This window comes from Dendrobates tinctorius, unplaced genomic scaffold (genome assembly GCF_039654945.1).
Source record: "Dendrobates tinctorius isolate UK_male_01 unplaced genomic scaffold, ASM3965494v1 ptg000011l, whole genome shotgun sequence".
NCBI lineage: Eukaryota > Metazoa > Chordata > Amphibia > Anura > Dendrobatidae > Dendrobates > Dendrobates tinctorius.
The window spans coordinates 3608840-3631708 of NW_027361679.1; the positions used below are offsets into that span (position 1 = coordinate 3608840).

General features: G+C 43.6%; 1 protein-coding gene across 2 annotated transcripts in view; it reads left to right on the plus strand.

Annotated features, from left to right (window-relative positions):
• EMCN (endomucin) overlaps positions 1–22869 on the plus strand; it is a 263020-nt gene that overhangs the window by 41959 nt on the left and 198192 nt on the right. For both annotated transcript variants that reach the window (XM_073589333.1, XM_073589341.1), the window contains one exon: positions 17348–17416. In XM_073589333.1, the coding sequence (XP_073445434.1) occupies positions 17348–17416 (69 nt within the window). The remainder of the gene's footprint in view (positions 1–17347; positions 17417–22869) is intronic.

Below are 22869 nucleotides of genomic sequence, written 5' to 3' on the forward strand. Positions count from 1 at the left end.
AAGCCCCGCCCAGCGGACCGGACAGCGGCATTTTACAGACATCTGAACCGATATAAAAAGGTATTTATGCATGAAAGGTGTGGGGTCAGGGGGAAGCAAAAGTACTAAGAGAATCCTTATGTGACACACAATTGAATGATATCATTATATGATATTGCAAAAAAGGGGTGACAGATTCCCGTTAAGTCAAAAGGCTATGTGAGTAACAAAAGCGAATTGTTAGGCTTTTGATTTGCTTCTGTTTTGCACCCTTTTCTCACAGGTCTGTTGCTTAATAAGAAAATTAAATAATATATTATTGCATTATTCATTAAGAAATCTGGTGTAAATACCTTAATAATTCAGAAATTTTTGCACAACTTAAATGTAACAGAAAAAAGCAAGATCAGCCCTCGGGTCGCTTTTCATTTTCCACTCATTGGTATAGGTCTCCAATTTCCTCCTTTATATTTTTCCACCCTCTACTTGCAATTGCATCAGCAGCATTTATTACTTACCTACATATAAACTTTGGATACTGTGTTGGCTATTCCCATATTGGTACTTTGCTGCATTGTTTATTGCATGTAACTATTTTGTTGCATATTTATTCTATTATTTGAATGCAGTTGCACTTTTTACATGTTTATATACAGTAATTGGGGATTTAGGACAACATATGCTTTCAATAAGGCACATTTAGCATTTATTATGTACAGTTGTGGCCAAAAGTATTGACTCCCCTGCAATTCTGTCAGATAATACTAGATTCTTCCTGAAAATGACTGCAAACACAAATTCTTTGGTATTATTATCTTCATTTAATTTGTGTTAAATGAAAAAACACAAAAGAGAATGAAGCAAAAAGCAAAACATTGATCATTTCACACAAAACTCCAAAAATGGACCAGACAAAAGTATTGGCACCCTCAGCCTAATACTTTGTTGCACAACCTTTAGCCAAAATAACTGCGACCAACCGCTTCCGGTAACCATCAATGAGTTTCTTACAATGCTCTGCTGGAATTTTAGACCATTCTTCTTTGGCAAACTGCTCCAGGTCCCAGATATTTGAAGGGTGCCTTCTCCAAACTGCCATTTTTAGATCTCTCCACAGGTGTTCTATGGGATTCAGGTCTGGACTCATTGCTGGCCACGTTAGAAGTCTCCAGTGCTTTCTCTCAAACCATTTTCTAGTGCTTTTTGAAGTGTGTTTTGGGTCATTGTCCTGCTGGAAGACCCATGACCTCTGAGGGAGACACAGCTTTCTCACACTGGGCCCTACATTATGCTGCAAAATTTGTTGGTAGTCTTCAGACTTCATAATGCCATGCACACGGTTAAGCAGTTCAGTGCCAGAGGCAGCAAAGCAACCCCAAAACATCAGGGAACCTCCACCATGTTTGACTGTAGGGACCGTGTTCTTTTCTTTGAATGCCTCTTTTTTTCTCCTGTAAACTCTATGCTGATGCCTTTGCCCAAAAAGTTCTACTTTTGTCTCCTCTGACCAGAGAACATTCTTCCAAAACATTTTAGGCTTTTTCAGGTAAGTTTTGGCAAACTCCAGCCTGGCTTTTTTATGTCTCGGGGTAAGAAGTGGGGTCTTCCTGGGTCTCCTACCATACCGTCCCTTTTCATTCAGACGCCGACGGATAGTACGGGTTGACACTGTTGTACCCTCGGACTGCAGGGCAGCTTGAACTTGTTTGGATGTTAGTCGAGGTTCTTTATCCAACATCTGCACAATCTTGCGTTGATATCTCTTGTCAATTTTTCTTTTCCGTCCACATCTAGGGAGGTTAGCCACAGTGCCATGGGCTTTAAACTTCTTGAGGACACTGCGCACGGTAGACACAGAAACATTCAGGTCTTTGGAGATGGACTTGTAGCCTTGAGATTGCTCATGCTTCCTCACAATTTGGTTTCTCAAGTCCTCAGACAGTTCTTTGGTCTTCTTTCTTTTCTCCATGTTCAATGTGATACACACAAGGACACAGGACTGAGGTTGAGTCAACTTTAATCCATGTCAACTGGCTGCAAGTGTGATTTAGTTATTGCCAACACCTGTTAGGTGCCACAGGTAAGTTACAGGTGCTGTTAATTACACAAATTAGAGAAGCATCACATGATTTTTCGAACAGTGCCAATACTTTTGTCCACCCTCTTTTTTATGTTTGGTGTGGAATTATATCCAATTTGGCTTTAGGACAATTATTTTTGTGTTTTTTCTTTTAAGACAAATTAAATGAAGCTAATAATACCAAAGAATTTGTGTTTGCAAACATTTTCAGGAAGAAGCTGAGTATTATCTGACAGAATTGCAGGGGTGTCAATACTTTTGGCCACAACTGTATCTATAGGTTCCTCTGTATAGTGGATGAATTAGTATGGTGAACTACTTTTTAACAACTAGAGGATTAAAGGATTGGACTTTATAATGTTGTTGTCCTAAGCATTTGTTTAAGCTATTTAAGCTTTCATAATTGTTTTTATACATTTTGTTTGGCTTGTCTTGTTAATAAACTATTTACTTTTATTTGGTGATCCCTGCCATTACATACTACTTTTTCTCTTACATTTAATACTGTATGAATCTTTTTTGTATGTGACAGGTAGATCCCTTATTAATGTGAGCTGGTGCCCTCTTTCGTTTTTTTGTAGATTTTTGCGCAACTTGCAATTGTTCCAAAATATTGTGACTTTTGGCATTTATGTACGAGCCTCTGCCAGATATATGAGAGCAGTATCAGCAGAACAGTCCCTTTCCCCTGCTGTCACCCCTCACCTAACTAAAATATTTAACCTCTCTCTCTCTTCTGGTATTTTTCCCTCCTCATTTAAGCATGCCATCATACATCCACTACTTAAAAAACCATCCCTCGACCAAAATTGTGCCGCTAACTATAGACCTGTCTCTAATCTTCCCTTCATCTCTAAACTCCTGGAACGCCTGGTCCACTCCCGTCTTATCCGCTATCTCTCAGAAAACTCTGTTCTCGACCCTCTCCAATCCGGTTTCCGCTCTTTACACTCCACTGAAACTGCCCTCACTAAAGTCTCTAATGATCTGCTAACAGCTAAATCAAATGGTCATTACTCCATGCTAATTCTCTTGGATCTCTCTGCAGCATTCGACACTGTGGATCATCAGCTCCTCCTCACTATGCTCCGTTCCATTGGCCTCAAGGACACCGTTCTCTCCTGGTTCTCCTCCTATCTCTCCGACCGCTCCTTTACTGTTTCTTTTGCCGGTTCCTCCTCCTCTCACCTTCCTCTTACTGTTGGGGTTCCTCAAGGATCGGTTCTAGGCCCCCTCCTCTTCTCCTTGTACACTGCCCCTATTGGTCAAACAATCAGTAGATTTGGTTTCCAGTACCATCTCTATGCTGATGACACCCAATTATACGCTTCTTCTCCTGACATCACGCCAGCCTTTCTAGAAAACACTGGCGATTGTCTAAACGCTGTGTCTAATATCATGTCCTCACTATATCTGAAACTGAACCTATCAAAGACTGAACTCCTTGTGTTTCCTCCCGCTACTAATGTACCTACACCCGACATTGCCATTTCCGTCTGTGGTTCCACTATTACTCCCCAGCAACATGCCCGCTGTCTTGGGGTCATACTTGATTCCGAGCTTTCCTTTGCCCCCCACATTCGATCACTGGCTCGCTCTTGTCATCTGCACCTCAAAAACATTTCTAGAATTCGACCTTTTCTTACTTTTGACTCTGCAAAAACTCTTACTGTTTCTCTTATTCATTCTCGTCTCGACTATTGTAACTCTCTTCTAATCGGTCTCCCTCTTACAAAACTCTCCCCTCTCCAATCTGTCTTGAATGCTGCAGCCAGGATCATATTCCTCACCAATCGTTACACCGATGCCTCTACCTTGTGCCAGTCATTACACTGGCTACCCATCCACTCCAGAATTCAGTATAAACTTATTACCCTCACCCACAAAGCCCTCCATGGCTCAGCACCACCCTACATCTCCTCCCTTGTTTCAGTATACCACCCTACCCGCGCCCTCCGTTCTGCTGATGACCTGAGGTTGGTATCCTCAATAGTCAGAACCTCCCACTCCCGTCTCCAAGACTTTACACGTGCCGCGCCAATTCTTTGGAATGCACTTCCCAGGTCAATACGATTAGTCCCCAGTCCCCACAATTTTAAGCGTGTCCTGAAAACGCATTTATTCAGACTGGCCTATCGCCTCAACACATTAACCTAACCTATCCCTGTGTGGCAGAGCCAAAAATTTTACCATAACCAGGTTCCCAGCATCATGTTCCCACATGCTTTATGCATCCATTAGCCCTCTGTGTCTGTACTGTTACACACTTAACATTATGGCTGGTCCATACAATCAGGGCAACTGTTACCACCCACCTTTCGTGTCTACCTCTTTCCTCATAGACTGTAAGCTTGCGAGCAGGGCCCTCACTCCTCTTGGTATTTGTTATAATCTACTGTATGTGATTATTGTTATGCTGTAATGTCTATTGTCTGTACAAATCCCCTCTGAAATGTAAAGTGCTGCGGAATATGTCGGCGCTATACAAATAAAATTTATTATTATTATTATTATTATAACATGAGAAACGTCCGCCAGTCAAATTCACATTAGTCAAGTAACTTACCCAAGAAAAGTATGCGAGCCCGTGTCATGTTCCTGACTTTGGTATGAGCTCAGACATTGAACCCGCATATTTCCCCATACATGACAGCAGATTTAGTCAGCTGTCATGTGCCTTCAAAAGCCGCGGGTGGATCGGTGCTCTGCTCATGGCTGTTAACCAGTTACAGTGCTGTGCAAATTAATTGGGACAAAGCATTTTTTTAAGTAAATTCATAAGTTGGTTACCAGTCAGTGATTCAAACCAGTTTTAACTGCTTTGAACAGGCACTCACACCTGTTCAAAGCAGTTAAAACTGGTTTGAATCACTGACTGGTAACCAACTTACGATTTTACTTAAAAAAAATGCTTTGTCCCAATTAATTTGCACAGCACTGTAAATCTCACTGCAAAAATACCTGTTAAATACCACTGTGCCATTTCGGCCACCCATTTCTCCACCATCACATGATTGCGGGACTCCGGTTGGTTATCTTGGTAGCTGGGGGGTCTGCAGTAGAGCCCTGTGCCAGTCATTACAATACTCCTGTGAGCTCTGGCTCATGGCCATCTTTCATAGGAGATCAGGATTTCTGCTATACATAGCAGTGCTGAAGCCCAAAATAAAAGAGAGAGTGAATTTGGTCCAAGTGATATTTAAGAAAACCTTAGAAGAGTTTTTATTTTTGGAGAGATCTGTAGGATTGGTATTTGGGATGGATCTCTCCCTCCACTCTGGGTTTTGGACATGGCCCATTTCCACAAAACCCATTTAAACTTTCAGTTCGGGTGTGCCAGTGTTTTGTTTGCAAGCATCAGAACAGTAAGCTCTTTGCAGTACAAGTCTGTGTAAAGACTGAACACAGGCCAGAGAAGGCAAACTCATTGGCTCACCGACAATTGATACAATGCAGTCCATTTGATAGAGGCTGTGAACAGGAGGACAAAGTTTGAGCTATTTTAGTAAGTTACCAAAAATAAAGACACTTAAGATTGACTAACCTGGATCATTGCCCTTTTACTACACTGTCGTGAAAGCTGCTGCCTTCCATATGGTGGAGAATGAGGGCAGTGTAAACTAAAGGACCTTTTACACATAGCGATATCGCTAGCGATACCGCTAAAGCGTCACCGATTTTGTGACGCAACAGCGATATCGCTAGCCAAATCGCTACATGTGACACTTACCTCTGACCGGCCCCCCCGCTGGATATTGCTGATCACGCGAGATCGTCCTGGTCCATTTCTCGTCATCGGCTTCCTGCTGGCACCGACGAGCGAATCATGGACGTGGGAGGAAGTCGTCATCAGAGCTGCGGTCTGACAGGTAAGTAACGACTGCCGACCGCTGCTACATCGCTGGTGAGATCTGCCTGTTTGGCAGCTCACTAGCGACCATTTAGCGATGCACCAGGGATTCTGACCGGGTCGTATCGTTGTCGGGAGCGCTGGTGCATCGCTAAATGTAACGGGACCCTAAGGCATACCTCAAAGAAAGCTAAATGTCCTTAATTTAGCCTGCAAATTTACAAGTCAGGCCCGTGGACAATATGTAGGAGCTACTAAATCAGTTTCAATGGCATCAGCAATAGCAGAACCAACAGCACCAGCGGTAACAGCAGGAGCAGTAACAACAGCAGCAATGGCAACAGGAGAAGCAGCAGCACCAACAGCTGCAGTGGTAACAGCACCAACAGCAGCAGTGGCAACAGCAGTAGGAGCAGCAACAACTGAACCAGCAGCAGCAGCTGCAGCTGACAAACAATCCGATATTGCAACAAGTCAGGGCAGCACTCAGGAATTTGAGTCCGGAGGATGACATGGAAGCTTTCCTCACCATGTTTGAACACACAGTGGAGCAGCAGAGCTTGCCAATTTCCCAGTGGGTGAAAGTAGTGGTCCTGTTTCTGATGGGAGATGCCCTAACCAGGTAACCTTGATTACAAATGGGTGACACACCCTAATAGTGGAGGAGAACCTCAGCACATGACTGTCCTGTTGCTGAAAATAATCTCTATACAAAGACCAGCATTGATATTACCGCCATAAGGTCAGTGGTAGATACCAGTCCTGCAGAACATGTAACAGGTCAAAGTACAGTTACAGATGGAAACTTACAGCTGACATTCTTTCTGATGGAGTTGTTTACTTTTCTGACCTTTTCCTTCTTGCCCAGACTGACACAACTTCTTCCACCCAGGACTCGTCTGCAGAGATTACAACAAAGTCACATTTCACTTCTCATATTTTCAGCACGTCACCATCTATCACCAGCCTGCACCTCCTCATCCTACTGGTACCCCAATGCTGCTGCCTTATGTGTCCCTATTACTGCACCTGCTGTGAGGTTCTCTGCGCCGTCTAAATTCTAAAGCAACGCTCTGGAATGTAGTAATGCTGGGCGCAAGTGACCTAGAAAACAGTGCCCACATTTTGCCCCCTAGAAAGTAATAGCGCCCTGTGTGCCCCTTTGATAGTCACAGTAACCTGAGTTCCCCAATAAAAATAAGTGCCCACTTTACATTTAATAATGTCCTGAGTCTCCCCCTGTATAGCTCCCCTATACACAGTATGATGCTCTCTTATACATAACATGATGTCTCCTCACTGTAATGTACCCCCGTACCCCCACACAATATACTAATCCCTTAGTAGCCCCCAAACTGCTTGATGGCCCCAACATTGTGTGATGGCCCCTTCACTGTAATCCCCACACAGTATGATGGCCCTCTAGATAGCCTCCATATAGCATAATGTACCAAATAGTCCTCAATATGCACTCCCCGTAGGCCTGTATCGTATAATACACTCTCTATAGGCCTGTGTAGTATAATGTATTCCCCATAAGCCTGTATAGTATAATGCACTGCCCATAGGCCTGTATAAAAAAAAAATTAACCCTCCCAGGATAAAGGTCTGTCCGGGTACAGAACCCAAAGGTTTCCCCTTGAGGTATTGGCAGGAGAGGTTGAAGAGACCCCATCAATACCATAGCTAGGAGTGTCCCAAGGAATACTTGGGAAGGCCCAGCTTCAGGATCCCACACTGACATGGGCCCTGGAAAGGGTGACAGAAATAAATGGGGTGGCTCAGCAACCCGGAGCAGAGATGGGTTTTTTGCGCATAGCTGTAAAACAGGAATTGCTATATCAAGTGGACAAAATCTAGGACAAAGTAGTGGAACAGGTGATATTATGTTATACCCAGAGGTGTTGCACGTGGATTTGTGGACCCACTGTGCCACAGGACTGGGCCTGCCAAGGAAGAGGCATAGCTAAGCAGCTACCAGGTGTTCACTGGAGGTTCTGATGGTGGAGACAGAATGGGCTGCAGGTAGCTGCCAGGTACCATTCCTATCCGGTACTGCAGCTGCTGAGGTTTGCTGACATTGTTTAAGAACTAGGGCTCCATTAAGACTAGTAATTTCTGGCACCTCTATTGAATGGTTACTGACATGGATTCGGGCTACGTTCAGAATTGGCTGATTCAGACACTGGTTGTAGCAGGCCAGATAGAAAGGGACTGGGGGACAAAGTTTCAGGAACTTGTTGCACATGAACCAGGGGAACAGGTGCAGGTTCTGGCTGCATATGGACCAGGGAAGCAGGTTCAGAAACTGGCAGTACACAAACCAGGGGAGCAGGTTCAGGCAATAGCCACACACAAACCAAGGGAGCAGGTTCAGGATCTGGCCACACGTGAACCAGGTTCAGGACACTGGGCACACATGTACCAGGGGAGCAGGTTCAGGAAACTGGCAGCACATAAACCAGGGTTTCGGGACCAGGGACTCACAACTTACTAGTAGGAGAAACTACACACTAATGAATATTGTGCTTTGATAACTCCCTAAGAGGGAGGGAGGTTTTTTTAATCAAGATGACGCCCAGCAGTTGTACTGTGATACTAATAGCCTCCTAGCTATTAGCTGTGGGCACTTTACTGTATGCATGTGGTGCCCCTTTAAGAACGGAGGAGCACTCCAGTGCGCACACTAGACACCCCACTAGGCATGCACAAGCAGTAGACATGCAAGCAGACAGGAACCTGGCAGCGGGGCCAGAACAGTGAGTATGCCTACGTCGCTGTATGGAGTGGGAAGGGAAACCATGTAGTGGCGCTGGCAAGTGTTACATAGGGGCCCAATCATACTGTGGGCATTATGCTGGGAGGTCACCTAGTGGTTAAAAGAACGCAAGAGCGGATTCTGCAGACAGAGATATATGCCGAGGTGCAAGGGTTTTGTGAGTCTTGCCCTGAGTGTCAGCTGACCACAACCACTGTAGTCCATTGGTTCCTCTGCCTATTATAGAGGTACCTTTTGAACAGATTGCTATGGATCTGGTAGGGCCCATTGTAAAGTCAGTCCGTGGCCACCAACATATCAGTGGTAGTAGACTATGCTACTCATTACCTGGAGTCAATTCCGCTTCATCACACCTCGGCCAAACTTATTGCCCGGAGCTGTTTGCCATGTTCTTCTGCCTTGGGCTACATAAGGGGATCCTTAGAGATCAAGGGACCAATGTCCAAGGTGACAAAGAGACTGTGCACGCTGCTCCAGATTAAACAATTGCACACATGAGTGTACCATGATCTAGTGGAAAGGTTTAACCAGAAATCTATGCTTAAAAAAGTGATCTCCAAACATGGAAGAGATTGGGATATGTTATGGCCCTATTTATTGTTTTCAGTCCAAGAGGTACCGCATTCTTCAACAGGGTTCTCTTCATTACAGCTTTTATAAGGTTGGCATCCCTGGGACCTAATGGATGCAGCCAAAGAGATGTTAGTGTGGCGCCCCTGAGGCTTCAGTCGCCACAGAGGTACTGCACCTTCTCCTAAGGTGTAGTGCCCCACCATCCAGGTAAGGTGGGAACTCCTGACCACGCTCCACACCTGCATTCCACACACAGGATAGTTCAGTGGGGCCACCTAACAGCTTCAGGCTGGGGGTTAGCAGAGCACCCCTCGTGGAACCCTGCTTCATAACACGAGATGTGCTGGGAGGCGAGTGGAGTGAGATGATATAAAAGAGTGGGAAGAGTGGGAGTTAGTTATTTAGTTGGTTGGTTAGTTGGAGAGAAAAGAGAGAAGATGGGTGTCTGAAGGACGTGCTGCAGCAGGTCCCAGTGATCTGGGCTGCTGGCACGAGAAAGACCAGAGAAAGAGACTGATAAGATTGATAACCTAACCTTCCATAAGAGAGATAGAACAGATCGGAACGAAGGAGAATAGAAGGACGGTGGGAAGCTGGTTGAAGAAAGATAGAGAACCCTTCCAGTCCACAGAGCGCAAAGGCCGGGGCCCGGTCCCCGAGGTTGATTGGATCTTTATGTCCAGCAACAGACACCGGAGGAGTAGTGAGCCGCTAACGTCTTGCTCCCATCATAGACTTGGGACACAACAGCAACTGAATAGAGAGCCGGGATGCAGTGAGGAGTCCCCGAAGCAGGCTACAGCTGTCTGTCATACAAGTAAGGACTAGGAACACCTAGAGAGAGGCATTCCAGGGTAATTAAGTACTGGAGTGCTTCGCACCTAAAGGCGCATTGGAGGAGTCGTTCAGTAAGGTACATGTTGGGGGAGTGTGGAAGGGAGAATCCTATCCTGCCTGGTGGTTGGCTGGAGCCCTGACCTGGAGAACACGGTATGGAGGCAGGCAGTTGAGTGAACTGCAAACAGTGAGTAAAGCTTTGGAACCGCATACTCGGGTGTCCTCCAGTTATTCCCACACCACTACACCTGGGTACCAGCATCTATACCATTCTGCGCCTCTCCTCATCCATTGCACCTACACTGCCCTGGGACTACAGCTCCATCTTTGGGGAGCTACACCATCTTTGCTGCACCACACCATCAGTCCCAGCGGATCTGCATGCAGCGTTAGCTCAACATCTTACTTGCCAAACACCACGGGTGGCGTCACAAACTATTCTAATAAACTTTAACACCATTAACATCACCGCCATTGATATTGGGAGCCCAGGGCCACGGACCGGGTCACCGCTGCTGTGACACATTCCCACCTTGACACCGGCCCGGTACCGAGTACCCCGCTGCCCTGGGTGTGCGAGGGCGACCCATTAGAACAGGAGCCTACTCCCCATATGAGCATAATAAAGCACGTGGTGAGTATGCAGGACTGGATCTGGATAGCGGCGGTGATGCCTATAGTAAATGTAAACCTTCTGGATGCCCAGGTAGCACAGAGCCGTGCATATAGCAGAAATGCCACGGTCAGATCCTTTAAAATTAGGGATCAAGTATTAGTCTTAGTGCCCAAAGCAGAAAGTTAGCTCATGGTTAAGTGGCAAGGGCCATATGAAGTCTGGGAAAAGGTTGGGGAGGTGAATTACAGAGTATACCCACCTGGAAGAGAAAATCTGAACAACTATGTCATGTAAATCTGCTAAAAGAAAGGAAAGAACGAGAATCTATGATTATGGATGTGACTCCGGTCATATTGTCTGTGGACCCTCTGACACCAGCCTGGGAGGAGGCATGGAGATAGGTAAAGATAAGCGACATTCTCTCTAAACAGAAGCGATGGGAGGCTCGGATATTGGTGCAGCAGAATACGGACATATTATCAGAACTGCCCGTCTGTACATCTGTATTCCAACATGACATTGTCACCAAGCTTCAAGTATGGGTACAACTGAAACCATACCATGTGCTGGAGGCCCGGAGGCAAGCCATCATGGCTGAGGTGAAACAAATGCTCCAGCTAAAAGTTATTGAGGAATCCAGGAGTGAGTGGGCCAGCCCCATTTTACTGATTGAGAAGCCAGACGGATCTTTATGATTTTGTAAAGATTTCTGAAAATTGAATGAAGTGTCCAAATTTTACCTTTATTCAATGCCCCGGGTAAAGGAGCTGATTGAGATAATGGGGAAGGCCCAGTACTTCACGACGCTCAATCTGACCAAGGGTTACTAGCAGGGGCCTCTGACAGAGTCGGCTAAAAAAGACCGCCTTTATAGCGCCAGATGGTCTATCACTATATCGCCTTGCCTTTTTGGTTACATGGGGCCCTGGCCACAATCCAAAAGTCGATGGACATCGTTTTAGAGTCCCTTCAGAAGTATGCATCTGCGTATTTGGATGATTTTATCATCATAAGTACTGACTGGTATACCCACTTGTCCCAGGTGCAAGTGATAGTGGATTCGCTCCAAGCTGTGGGCTTGACGGCGAACCCCCAAAAATGTACAATACTTCTCGAGGAAGACTGGTACTTGGAGTACGTGATTTTCCAGGGAGTTATCAAGTCCCAAGTAAACAAAATTGAGGCCACTAGAAACTGGCACCTTCCTCTTTCTGCAAGTATAATTGAGTATTATTGACAATTTATACCTAATTTTCCAGGTATATCGATACCCTTGACCAAATTCCTAAAGGAATGAAAATCGATGATGGCTCGGCAGAACCCCTAGGGGGAGGAAGCATTCCAATCCATGAAGTTGGCATTGTGCTGGCAGCCTGTCCTCAGCAGCTCAGCAGCCCTAAGTTCAAGAAAAGATTTATCATGCAAACAGATGCATCTGTGGTATGCCTAGGGGCGGTTCTGTCACTGGAGGTGAACCGAGAAGAACATCCAGTCACCTAACTGAGTAGGAAACTTACCCTGGAAGAAAAAAATTAATGCGTAGTGGAGAAGAAGTGTTTTGCCATTAAGTGGGCCTTGGAGTCCTTACGTTATTATTTGCTCCGACGACAGTTTCGCTTGGTAACAGACCATACACCATTGGTCTGGATGAGAAACGCCAAGGAGAGGAATGCCAGAGTCACCACCAGATGGTTCCTGTCACTGCAAATGTTTAGCTTCTTGGTTGAACATCAAGCTGGGAAGGCGCAAGGAAATGAGGATGCCCTGTCATGGACACCATGTATAGTGACAATTGTTCAACCCCTCAAGTTTGAACAGAGGGCTGTATGTGAGGCAGTGATGGGAATCATGTATGAGGGTTATTATGTGTCACCCATGATGTGCATACTGAATCCGCTGGAGTGCATGGTAATCACAGCTACAGCTGTGGCTACAATGCAAAATAAAGGAGACAGTGGATTTGGTAAAACTATCTGAACAAGTCAGATTTAAGGAAAGCTGACATGGGCTTTTATTTTTGGAGAGATCTGTAGGATTGGTAGTAGGATGGATCTCTGCCTCCACTTCGATTTTTGGGAGTTGCCTATGTCCATGAAACAAATTTAAAACTTTCAGTAGAGATTTGGCTGTGTCAGAGTTTTGTTTGCAAGCATCAGAGCAGTAAGCTCTTTGCAGTAGAGATCTGTGTGAAGACTGAACACAAGCCAAAGACGGCAAGGCCATTGGCGCACCCACGAGTGATATGGCCCATGGCAATGGATTTGATACGGACTATTATAGATGGTCCAGCTGCGAACCGGAGGATAACGTTTGAGTTATTTTTGTAAATTGCTAAAAATAAAGTCGTTTACATTGGACTAACCTGGGACACTGCCTCTTTACTGCGCTGTCGTGAAAGTTGATACCTTACACTATATACACGTGATGTCCAGCTCAAAGAAAACGGAGGCCATGCCCTTATTTGCACAGATTACATGTTTACATAATATGGTCCTGAAGGAGTTAACATGCAGTTACATACAGTACGTCAAAATTAAAACATATGGTAGAAGGTGTATGTCAAGTAATATTTTCAACATACAGTACAGACCAAAAGTTTGGACACACCTTCTCATTCAAAGAGTTTTCTTTATTTTCATGACTATGAAAATTGTAGATTCACTCTGAAGGCAAAACTATGAATTAACACATGTGGAATTATATAATTAACAAAAAAGTGTGAAACAACTGAAAATATGTCTTATATTCTAGGTTCTTCAAAGTAGCCACCTTTTGCTTTGATTACTGCTTTGCACACTCTTGGCATTCTCTTGATGAGCTTCAAGAGGTAATTACCGGAATATGGTCTTCCAACAGTCTTGAAGGAGTTCCCAGAGATGCTTAGCACTTGTTGACCCTTTTGCCTTCACTCTGCCGTCCATCTCACCCCAAACCATCTCGACTGGGTTCAGGTCTGGTTACTGTGGAGGCCAGGTCATCTGGCGTAGCACCCCATCACTCTCCTTCTTGGTCAAATAGCCCTTACACAGCCTGGAGGTGTGTTGGGGGTCATTGTCCTGTTGAAAAATAAATGATGGTCCAACTAAACGCAAACCGGATGGAATAGCATGTCGCTGCAAGATGCTGTAGTAGCCATGCTGGTTCAGTATGCCTTCAATTTTGAATAAATCCCCAACAGTGTCACCAGCAAAGCACCCCCACACCATCACACCTCCTCCTCCATGCTTCATGGTGGGAACCAGGCATGTAGAGTACATCCGTTCACCTTTTCTGCGTCGCACAAAGACACAGTGGTTGGAACCAAAGATCTTAAATTTGGACTCATCAGACCAAAGCACAGATTTCCACTGGTCTATTGTCCATTCCTTGTGTTCTTTAGCCCAAACAAGTCTCTTCTGCTTGTTGCCTGTCCTTAGCAGTGGTTTCCTAGCAGCTATTTTACCATGAAGGCCTGCTGCACAAAGTCTCCTCTTAACAGTTGTTGTAGAGATGTGTCTGCTGCTAGAACTCTGTGTGGCATTGACCTGGTCTCTAATCTGAGCTGCTGTTAACCTGCGATTTCTGAGGCTGGTGACTCGGATGAACTTATCCTCCACAGCAGAGGTGACTCTTGGTCTTCCTTTCCTGGGGCGGTCCTCATGTGAGCCAGTTTCTTTGTAGCACTTGATGGTTTTTGCCACTGCACTTGGGGACACTTTCAAAGTTTTCCCAATTTTTCAGACTGACTGACCTTCATTTCTTAAAGCAATGATGGCCACTCGTTTTTCTTTACTTAGCTGCTTTTTTCTTGCCATAATACAAATTCTAACAGTCTATTCAGTAGGACTATCAGCTGTGTATCCACTAGACTTCTACACAACACAACTGATGGTCCCAACCCCATTTATAAGGCAAGAAATCCCACTTATTAAACCTGACAGGGCACACCTGTGAAGTGAAAACCATTTCCGGTGACTACCGCTTGAAGCTCATCAACAGAATGCCAAGGGTGTGCAAAGCAGTAATCAAAGCAAAAGGTGGCTACTTTGAAGAACCTAGCATATAAGACATACAGTATTTTCAGCTGTTTCACACTTTTTTGTTAATTATATAATTCCACATGTGTTAATTCATAGTTTTGATGCCTTCAGAGTGAATCTACAATTTTCATAGTCATGAAAATAAAGAAAACTCTTTGAATGAGAAGGTGTGTCCAAACTTTTGGTCTGTACTGTATGTGCCATAAAAAAAAGCTTAACAGTGTGAACAGAGTCTTTTTCCTAGGATTTGACTGTGTGCATGAGGTCTAAGTATGTGAGTAAATTACAAGAGAAATATGGAAAAAAAAGTGTAAGGAAAGAGTAAGGGCAAAAAAGGGTATAAAAGGCTACTTGTTACCAAGGCATTTACACACACCCTGGAAGAAGCGAGCAGCGAAACAGCGCCCGTCAGGTGTAAGCAGGGGAAGCACAGTTCTACCACACCACCCCTCTACTCAGCATTATGAGCCACACGGTTCAGCTCCTTATGGCTATCAAGGTAAAAAATTGGCTATTTCAGCCATATACTATGACACTGCAGCATGGGTTGGTTTAACAAGGAGACCTCTTTTATTCATCCTAGATATACCCCTGGTGGGGATAAGAGTATGTATGAACTTGCATGTTCATCTCACTTGCACTTGGTATATCTTGCTATATCAAGGACTACTTGGCCTGCACCACATATTTACCCCTATTATGGCTTCATGAATAGTAATTTTCCATGGTTCAGATGTACTTTCTACCTGAACCATTTATTTATACTATATTTTTTTATTGGTAGAATTATATGGTGAAACATAGTGTCTGTTAACTCATTTTTTGGATATACAGTATATACATTTTTGGGTCCTAACATACTAACTGGTGGTATCATGCTGTGCCTTTCCCTCCTCTTTTTGGAGTTTTTTTCAGCCCTGTCTTTTTTATACCCTTATTTATGATGGTTTTTATTATGGATTAATTAATAAAATTTACTTTTAATCACATTTCTTGCGTTGCAATTATTGTATCTTTGGACATATAGAATTTACCAAGGCATTTAAGCAAGATTAGCCTGAGTATATAATGCATGGGTAGGTATTGTCTGATCGCATTATTTTTTCCATGAAGCTGAAATGTAGAACCATGGAAAAGACCACAGATACTGTCTGATAGCATAAGAGCTTACAGAACTGGATCTGTGAAATCCAATCATGTAGCCCAGGGGATGTCTACAGATATGATGCCGTGTATGGAAAAGCCTATCTTCCTACAACAGGTGTAAACAAGACAAAGACAGGCAGCTGTTCATCCCTGAGGGGCAATTACATATGATATTCATGGCTCTGGTGCCGTAAAGCCATGTTTTTCTTCTCTAATTTTACGGTTAAATATATTAATTAGCCAAATATCTTATTGTGCTCCAAATTGCTTCATATTGTTTCATTCTTGCCACTTCCTGATTACACGTCCAGTAACATACTTGGCACACCGTTACAATTTCATGAAAAGGACAAGTGCCACTTTACTTCAAAACAACAAACCCTAGAGGCATTGGGGGCACATGACATAAGATGAAGTTGAAAACGCAGCTCTGACCAAAGATATATCAGTAATGCATAAAGTTTTAATCAAAGTCAAAGCATTCTTTATATTGTAGCGGGCAAGATTTTGGCATTTAAATGGATTGTCCATTTTGACAACTCTTGCTCAAAATGTAGATTATTTTTATTGCACTGGTTCTTTATGTTAGATTTAGTTTTATTGAACACCAATGTTCTAACAGTGATACTCTAAATTGCTTGTAACTTCCAAAGGGGGTGTCACTTGCCCTGATTGCCTAGGTGCCTTCAGCTTCCATCGTCAGTTCCACACTTGGTAACTAAATTTCTGGAAAGGCATTTGCACTCCTAGTGTAATATTCATTAGTTGATTGATTTAGTAGTGTATTAGTCACACATTTAGTCTGGCTGTGTTTTATGAGCATTTTTTAGTAAAGTTATATGTACCTCTCATTAGAATATTATCTTGCCACTATGCCGCATATTATAATGGAGGCCATCAATATGAGCTACCATACACAGAACCATTCAATCTAAAGCAATCTCTATTACTCATATTTGCTCATCATACCTTTATTTATGCTACCATTGCCTGTGTTTCTCCAGTCTGTTACACCTGTTTTTGGCCAATACAGTGGTATGGGGAGTGCTGTGGAAGGTTTGAGACACTCATCTGCTTGTCTTCTGCCATGGGTTGGGCCAGCGCTTATGATGTTGGTACTTTCCTTAGTGATTCTGTCTTTTCTTAATCAAATTTAAAGTTGGATTAGAGGGATGCTTTAAGAAAAGAAAGAGGTAGCGTTTCCTGATATATAATAAACAAGCAAGTGTCATCACTTTTAATCCAGGTATTCAGGTTTTGTGCCATAATACTAATTGTGCTGTACTGACGCAGAGGTATAAAACTATAAGACCAGTCTATTTTCTTGAGTTATGATTAAATCTGCATTTTCTGTAATAATTACATATATTCTAGGTAAAAAGCTTATCATTGATTACATAGAATTATTAAGCATTCAGTTCAATTAGTATTACTAATTTATTATTATTTTCTTCTTCCTGTGTTACAGGTCACAGTGTTTTAGCTCCAACTACCGTTGTTCCTGCTACAATACCAACAAATATTACTTCAAGAACAGGTAAGCAGGCAGTTATCACTGATGAGGTATTAGGTGATATAACTATGTAGTTTTGTTTAACTGCATTGCATTGGGATGAGCAGAAATTAAAATGTATTTTAATTCTGAATCTCTGTCTATTTAATCAAGTGTCTTTTCTAATATACTTCTAATATAGTTCCCTTACTACTCTTACAGCTTATTTTTTTGGTTATGCCTTCCTGTGTAATGATGCCTTGGGGGGGGGTCTTAGGCTGCAGCCACTGCGTCAGCCTATGCCCCCATCCTGAAACAAAGCGTCAATAGTAACGTCCATTTCAAGGGCCATGCTGGTCCCTGCTATACTGAGCATGTGTCAGTGATTAATTCTGACATATGCTCAGTATGTTCTTGTCACCATCCAATGTACATAGTGACAGTGCGCTCCTTCAATGACTTTGATTAAAAATGACAAGCCAGCAAGTGAGTGAACTCTCAGTGCATATTGTAAGGAAAGAACAAGTGAGCAAAGACCAGTGCCGCCCTCACAAGTGATGTGTCACTTGCGGGGACAGTTCTGGTCTCTGCATGCTCATTCTCTACTTACAATGCGCCCTGACAGTGCACTACCTTGGCAGCTTGCCACTTCTCATCAGAGCCTTAAGAGATTACATTGTCAAATTGTACTGAGAAGAATAATGCCCAGTGAAAAAATCGATTGAGCATCCATCGGATGCATGCGCAGCAGAGCAAGGATTAGCCCAATCCCCGAAATGGATGCTTCATTTTAGGGTGGAGGCAGATGCTGAAGCCGTGACCTCAGCTTCTGCTCGTTGATGATAACTCATTTGACTATCCCAGCATGCACAGGCATTCTCAAATTAAGCATCATCACATTGGGAGTTGTAAAAAATAAAGCACTTAGAGAAAGAGAAAAGAGGGAAAGATGGGGACTTTTTAATTAAAGTATATTGGAAAAAATAATAGATTATGACATTTATGACATTAAATCGAGATTGAGGTTAAAATAAATTATAGTTTCGGACCACCCCTTTAATATTACTGAGTGCTGGTGCTTTGGATGTCTATTAGAGTAATAAGACACTGCAGAACACTGGGCTTCTACCCTTTATCCACCCATTATTTGCTAATGGGATCTACCTAGCTTTCCTGCCCACTTAACACAGTGACCTACCTAGTCCACCATATGTGCAAAATACAGATGTAGCAAAGCTTATTGTGACATTCAACATGTTACACACCATAAATGCAGCAAGCCTAAACTGAATAGCAAATGCATTTGAAAATGTCAATGAATTTTAACATCATGATATGTAACCACAATAAATATCAAGTTAACTTATGCATCATCTGTGTACTTTCCTAATGTTTTTGTACCGTTCGACGACACCAGGTACCTAGCTACTTGTCATAAGTTGCGTAAAGCATGAAAATATCTAGAATGGTATGTACCCAACCTGAGAGAAAATCCACAAAGCACCTCAGAAACACTAAGCTTTACCCATTTCTTGAATTTTGACTATATGGAAGAAGAAATCTAATGATGGAGAAAATTCTAAATTATACATTTATTGTGATTGGCTGACCGCATTACCTCATCAAAGGTTTTAAAAGGACAGTCGTCCCCACGCTGGCACACTGATGCCATTGCACAGCTCAGGGACAGTTGTGATTGCAGGGAGAGAGCAGTTATCCATGCCTGTGTGCACAGCTTAACTAATCAGAGTCCTCTATTGGTGATACTGGTGCTGATGCTGAACCATCATGCTAACAGTCCTTCTAAGGCTAGGTTCACATTTGCGTTTGAATCTGCAGCGTATCATCCGCATTTTCAAACGCATGCAAATGCAAGTTTATGCAGCATTTTTTATCCACATGATCTTATGCATGACGACAAAAAAACGCAGCATTTACATGCGTGGCGATTTCAACATCCCCATTGCTCTTCCGCTCTCCCCATCTGCTACTCATCTTGTATCTCTAACCTCCTCGTTTGGCCTTTCGCAGCTTACTAACTCTCCAACGCATGAAGACGGAAACTCCCTCGACTTGGTCTTCTCTCGGCTTTGTGCAGTCGATGATTTGGCAAACTACCCTCTCCCGCTCTCTGACCAAAACCTTCTTTCATTTTCTATCAAGAACTGCCAGGCCGCTCAGGTCACCCCCACTGTCCATACTTATAGAAACATACAGGTCATTAACACCCAGAAACTTATGAAGAACTTGCAGTCATCATTGGCCCCTATCTCCACCCTCTCATGTCCTGATTCTGCACTGAAGCATTATAATGAAACCCTGCAAAGTGCCCTGGATGAAGCTGCACCTTCTATATATAAAACAACTCTGCACAGACGGTGACAACCCTGGCACACCCTGCAAACACGTTTCCTGCAGCGGTGCTCCAGGTGCACCGAACGTCTGTGGAGAAAATCCAATCTACACGAAGATTTCATCCATTATAAGTTTATGCTTAGGACATACAACACTGCCCTTCACCTCTCCAAACAAATCTATTTCAACACCCTCATCACCTCACTGTCAAATAACCCTAAACATCTTTTTGAAACTTTTCATTCCCTACTCAACCCAAGAGTGCAGGCCCCAACCAAGGAGCTTCGAGCTGACGATCTGGCCAGGAAATTATCTTCCAATCACCCCATACCATGCATTTACCTTCCTCCCCCACTGCATCTAGCTCACTCTCTGATTTTGAACCAGTCACAGAAGTAAGCAGGCTCCTTGCATCTTCTCGCCCAACCACTTGCACCAGTGACCCAATTCCGTCACATCTCCTCCAGTCCCTTTCCCCTACTGTCACCGCCCACCTGACAAAAATATTTAACCTCTCTCTCTTCTGGTATCTTTCCCTCCTCATTTAAGCATGCCATCATACAGCAATTACTTAAAAAACCATCCCTCGACCAAAACTGTGCCGCTAACTATAGACCTATCTCTAATCTTCCCTTCATCTCTAATCTCCTGGAATGCCTGGTCCACTCCTGTCTTATCCGCTATCTCTCTGATAACTCTCTCCAATCCGGTTTCCGCTTTTTACACTCTAATGAAACTGCTCTCTCTAAAGTCTCTAATGATCTACTAACAGCTAAATCTAATGGTCATTACTTAATTCTCTTGGATCTCTCTGCAGCATTTGACACTGTGGATCATCAGCTCCTCCTCACTATGCTCCGCTCCATCGGCATCAAGGACACCGTTCTCTCCTGGTTTTCCTCCTATCTCTCTGACCACTTCTTTACAGTATCTTTTGGTGGCTCCTCCTCCTCACATCTTCCACTTACTGCTGGGGTTTCTCAAGGATCGGTTCTAGGCCCCCTCCTCTTTTCTTTGTACACTGCCCCATTGATCAAACAATCAGTAGATTTGGTTTCCATTACCATCTCTATACTGATGACACCCAATTATACGCTTCTTCTCCTGACATCACGCCAGCCTTTCTAGAAAACACCAGCAATTGTCTAAACGCTGTGTCTAACATCATGTCCTCACTGTATCTGAAACTGAACCTGTCAAAGACTGAACTCCTTGTGTTTCCTCCCTCAACTAATGTACCTATGCCCGACATTGCCATTTCTGTGTGTGGTTCCACTATTACTCCCCAGCAACATGCCCGCTGTCTTAGGGTCATACTTGACTCTGAGCTTTCATTCGCCTCCCACATCCGATCACTGGCTCGCTCTTGTTATCTGCACCTCAAAAACATTTCTAGAATTCGACCTTTTCTTACTTTTGACTCCGCAAAAACTCTTACTGTTTCTCTTATTCATTCTCGTCTGGATGACTTCGCTTGTTGCTGGAGAATAAGAAATACACCCATCCATGACACATAGCTTTCTGTCCCACTATGCAGGGAGGCATGAGCCACCACTTCTGAACTACACCATTGGAAACAGGTGGTCAGTTGGATAGCAGATAATGCTTCCAGCATGTTTGTCAGCACCCAGGGCTGCCACTAGGGGCCCCATACTGACAAAATTTTAGGGCCCCCTTGAGACTCCACCCAGGCTCCACCCCTCAAACTGTCCACAGCCCCACCGCTCTCTCTTGGAAAAACTCCACTTCTCACCAATCACACATTAACAGTTCGCATCACCAGATCACACATATAGCCAGCAGTTTTTGTTTTGGCCAAAAGATTTTTTAAGCCACCACTACGACAAGGTAGACTCTTGACCAGGCACTACTTTACTCTATCCCATTAATCATTTGTTAAACTATCCAATACAATTTAGGTATATTTTTTATTTATTTTTCAATTTTTAAAATGACTAATAATATCACATACAAGGGTCAAATACTACCGCACCATGACCAGACACCATATTATCACCACATAGTGACCTATAATACCACATACAAGGAGCAAATACCACCACACCATGTCCGACCACATATTACCACAACATAGTGACCAAATAATAGCACATACAAGGAACAAATACCATCACACTATGACCAGACCACGTAATACCACCACATAGAGACCAAATAACAGCACATACAAGGAATAAATAGTGCCACACCATGGCCGGACAACATATTACCACCACATAGTGACTGAATACTACAATACTGATCATTAATAAAAAAAATACTAATATCACCATAAGTGCCATTATACACAGGAGATTTGTATTTAGTATGCAGTGTCTGTGTTCAGGTAATACAGTGATTACCAGTGACATTATACACATGAACACTGTGTATATTGTACAGGTTATAAAGTGATCAATGACATTATACACAGGAGCTCTGTATATAGTGTCAGTGTAAAGTTAATACAGTGATCACTGGTGACATTGTACACAGGAGCACTGTATATAGGATACAGTGTATAGTGTCATTGTACAGGTAACACACTGACTCACCAGTGATGTCTCTAGGTGAAGTCCTTCATCTTTGCTTTTCATCTAAATCCAGCACAGACCGCCATAACTTCTTCCAGCCAGGACTCGTCTAACACACAGTTATCTAGAGCACCACTTGCACAACACATTACTTAATTTTTTCCCAACTTCTACACTACATCAGATGAAGAAACAAAAGGCAACATAGTGTTGCTCTGCATAGTAACAGGACCGCCCCCATTTAAAACAGTATCCTCAAAAAACAAAATAAATGACTGCAGTAATAATATCCCTTAGTTAGCCCCTATGGTAATAACATCCCCCATCCTGACCCCCGTGTGTCTCATTCATGGCTCCAGCCATATGTTCTCCCATCCTGGCCCAATATGTTCTCCCATCCTGCCCTCATAAGTATCCATTCTGCCCCCTATGTGATGTCCCGTGATCCTGCCCCTTTTGTCTCCATTGTATCCATCCTGCACCATGTGTCTCCATCCTGCCCCATGATCCTACCCCATCTGTCTCTATCCTTCCCCATGATCCTGCCCCATCTGTCTCCATCCTGCTTACATCATACGCCTGCGATGTGCGTGCTGACATCAGCTGCCA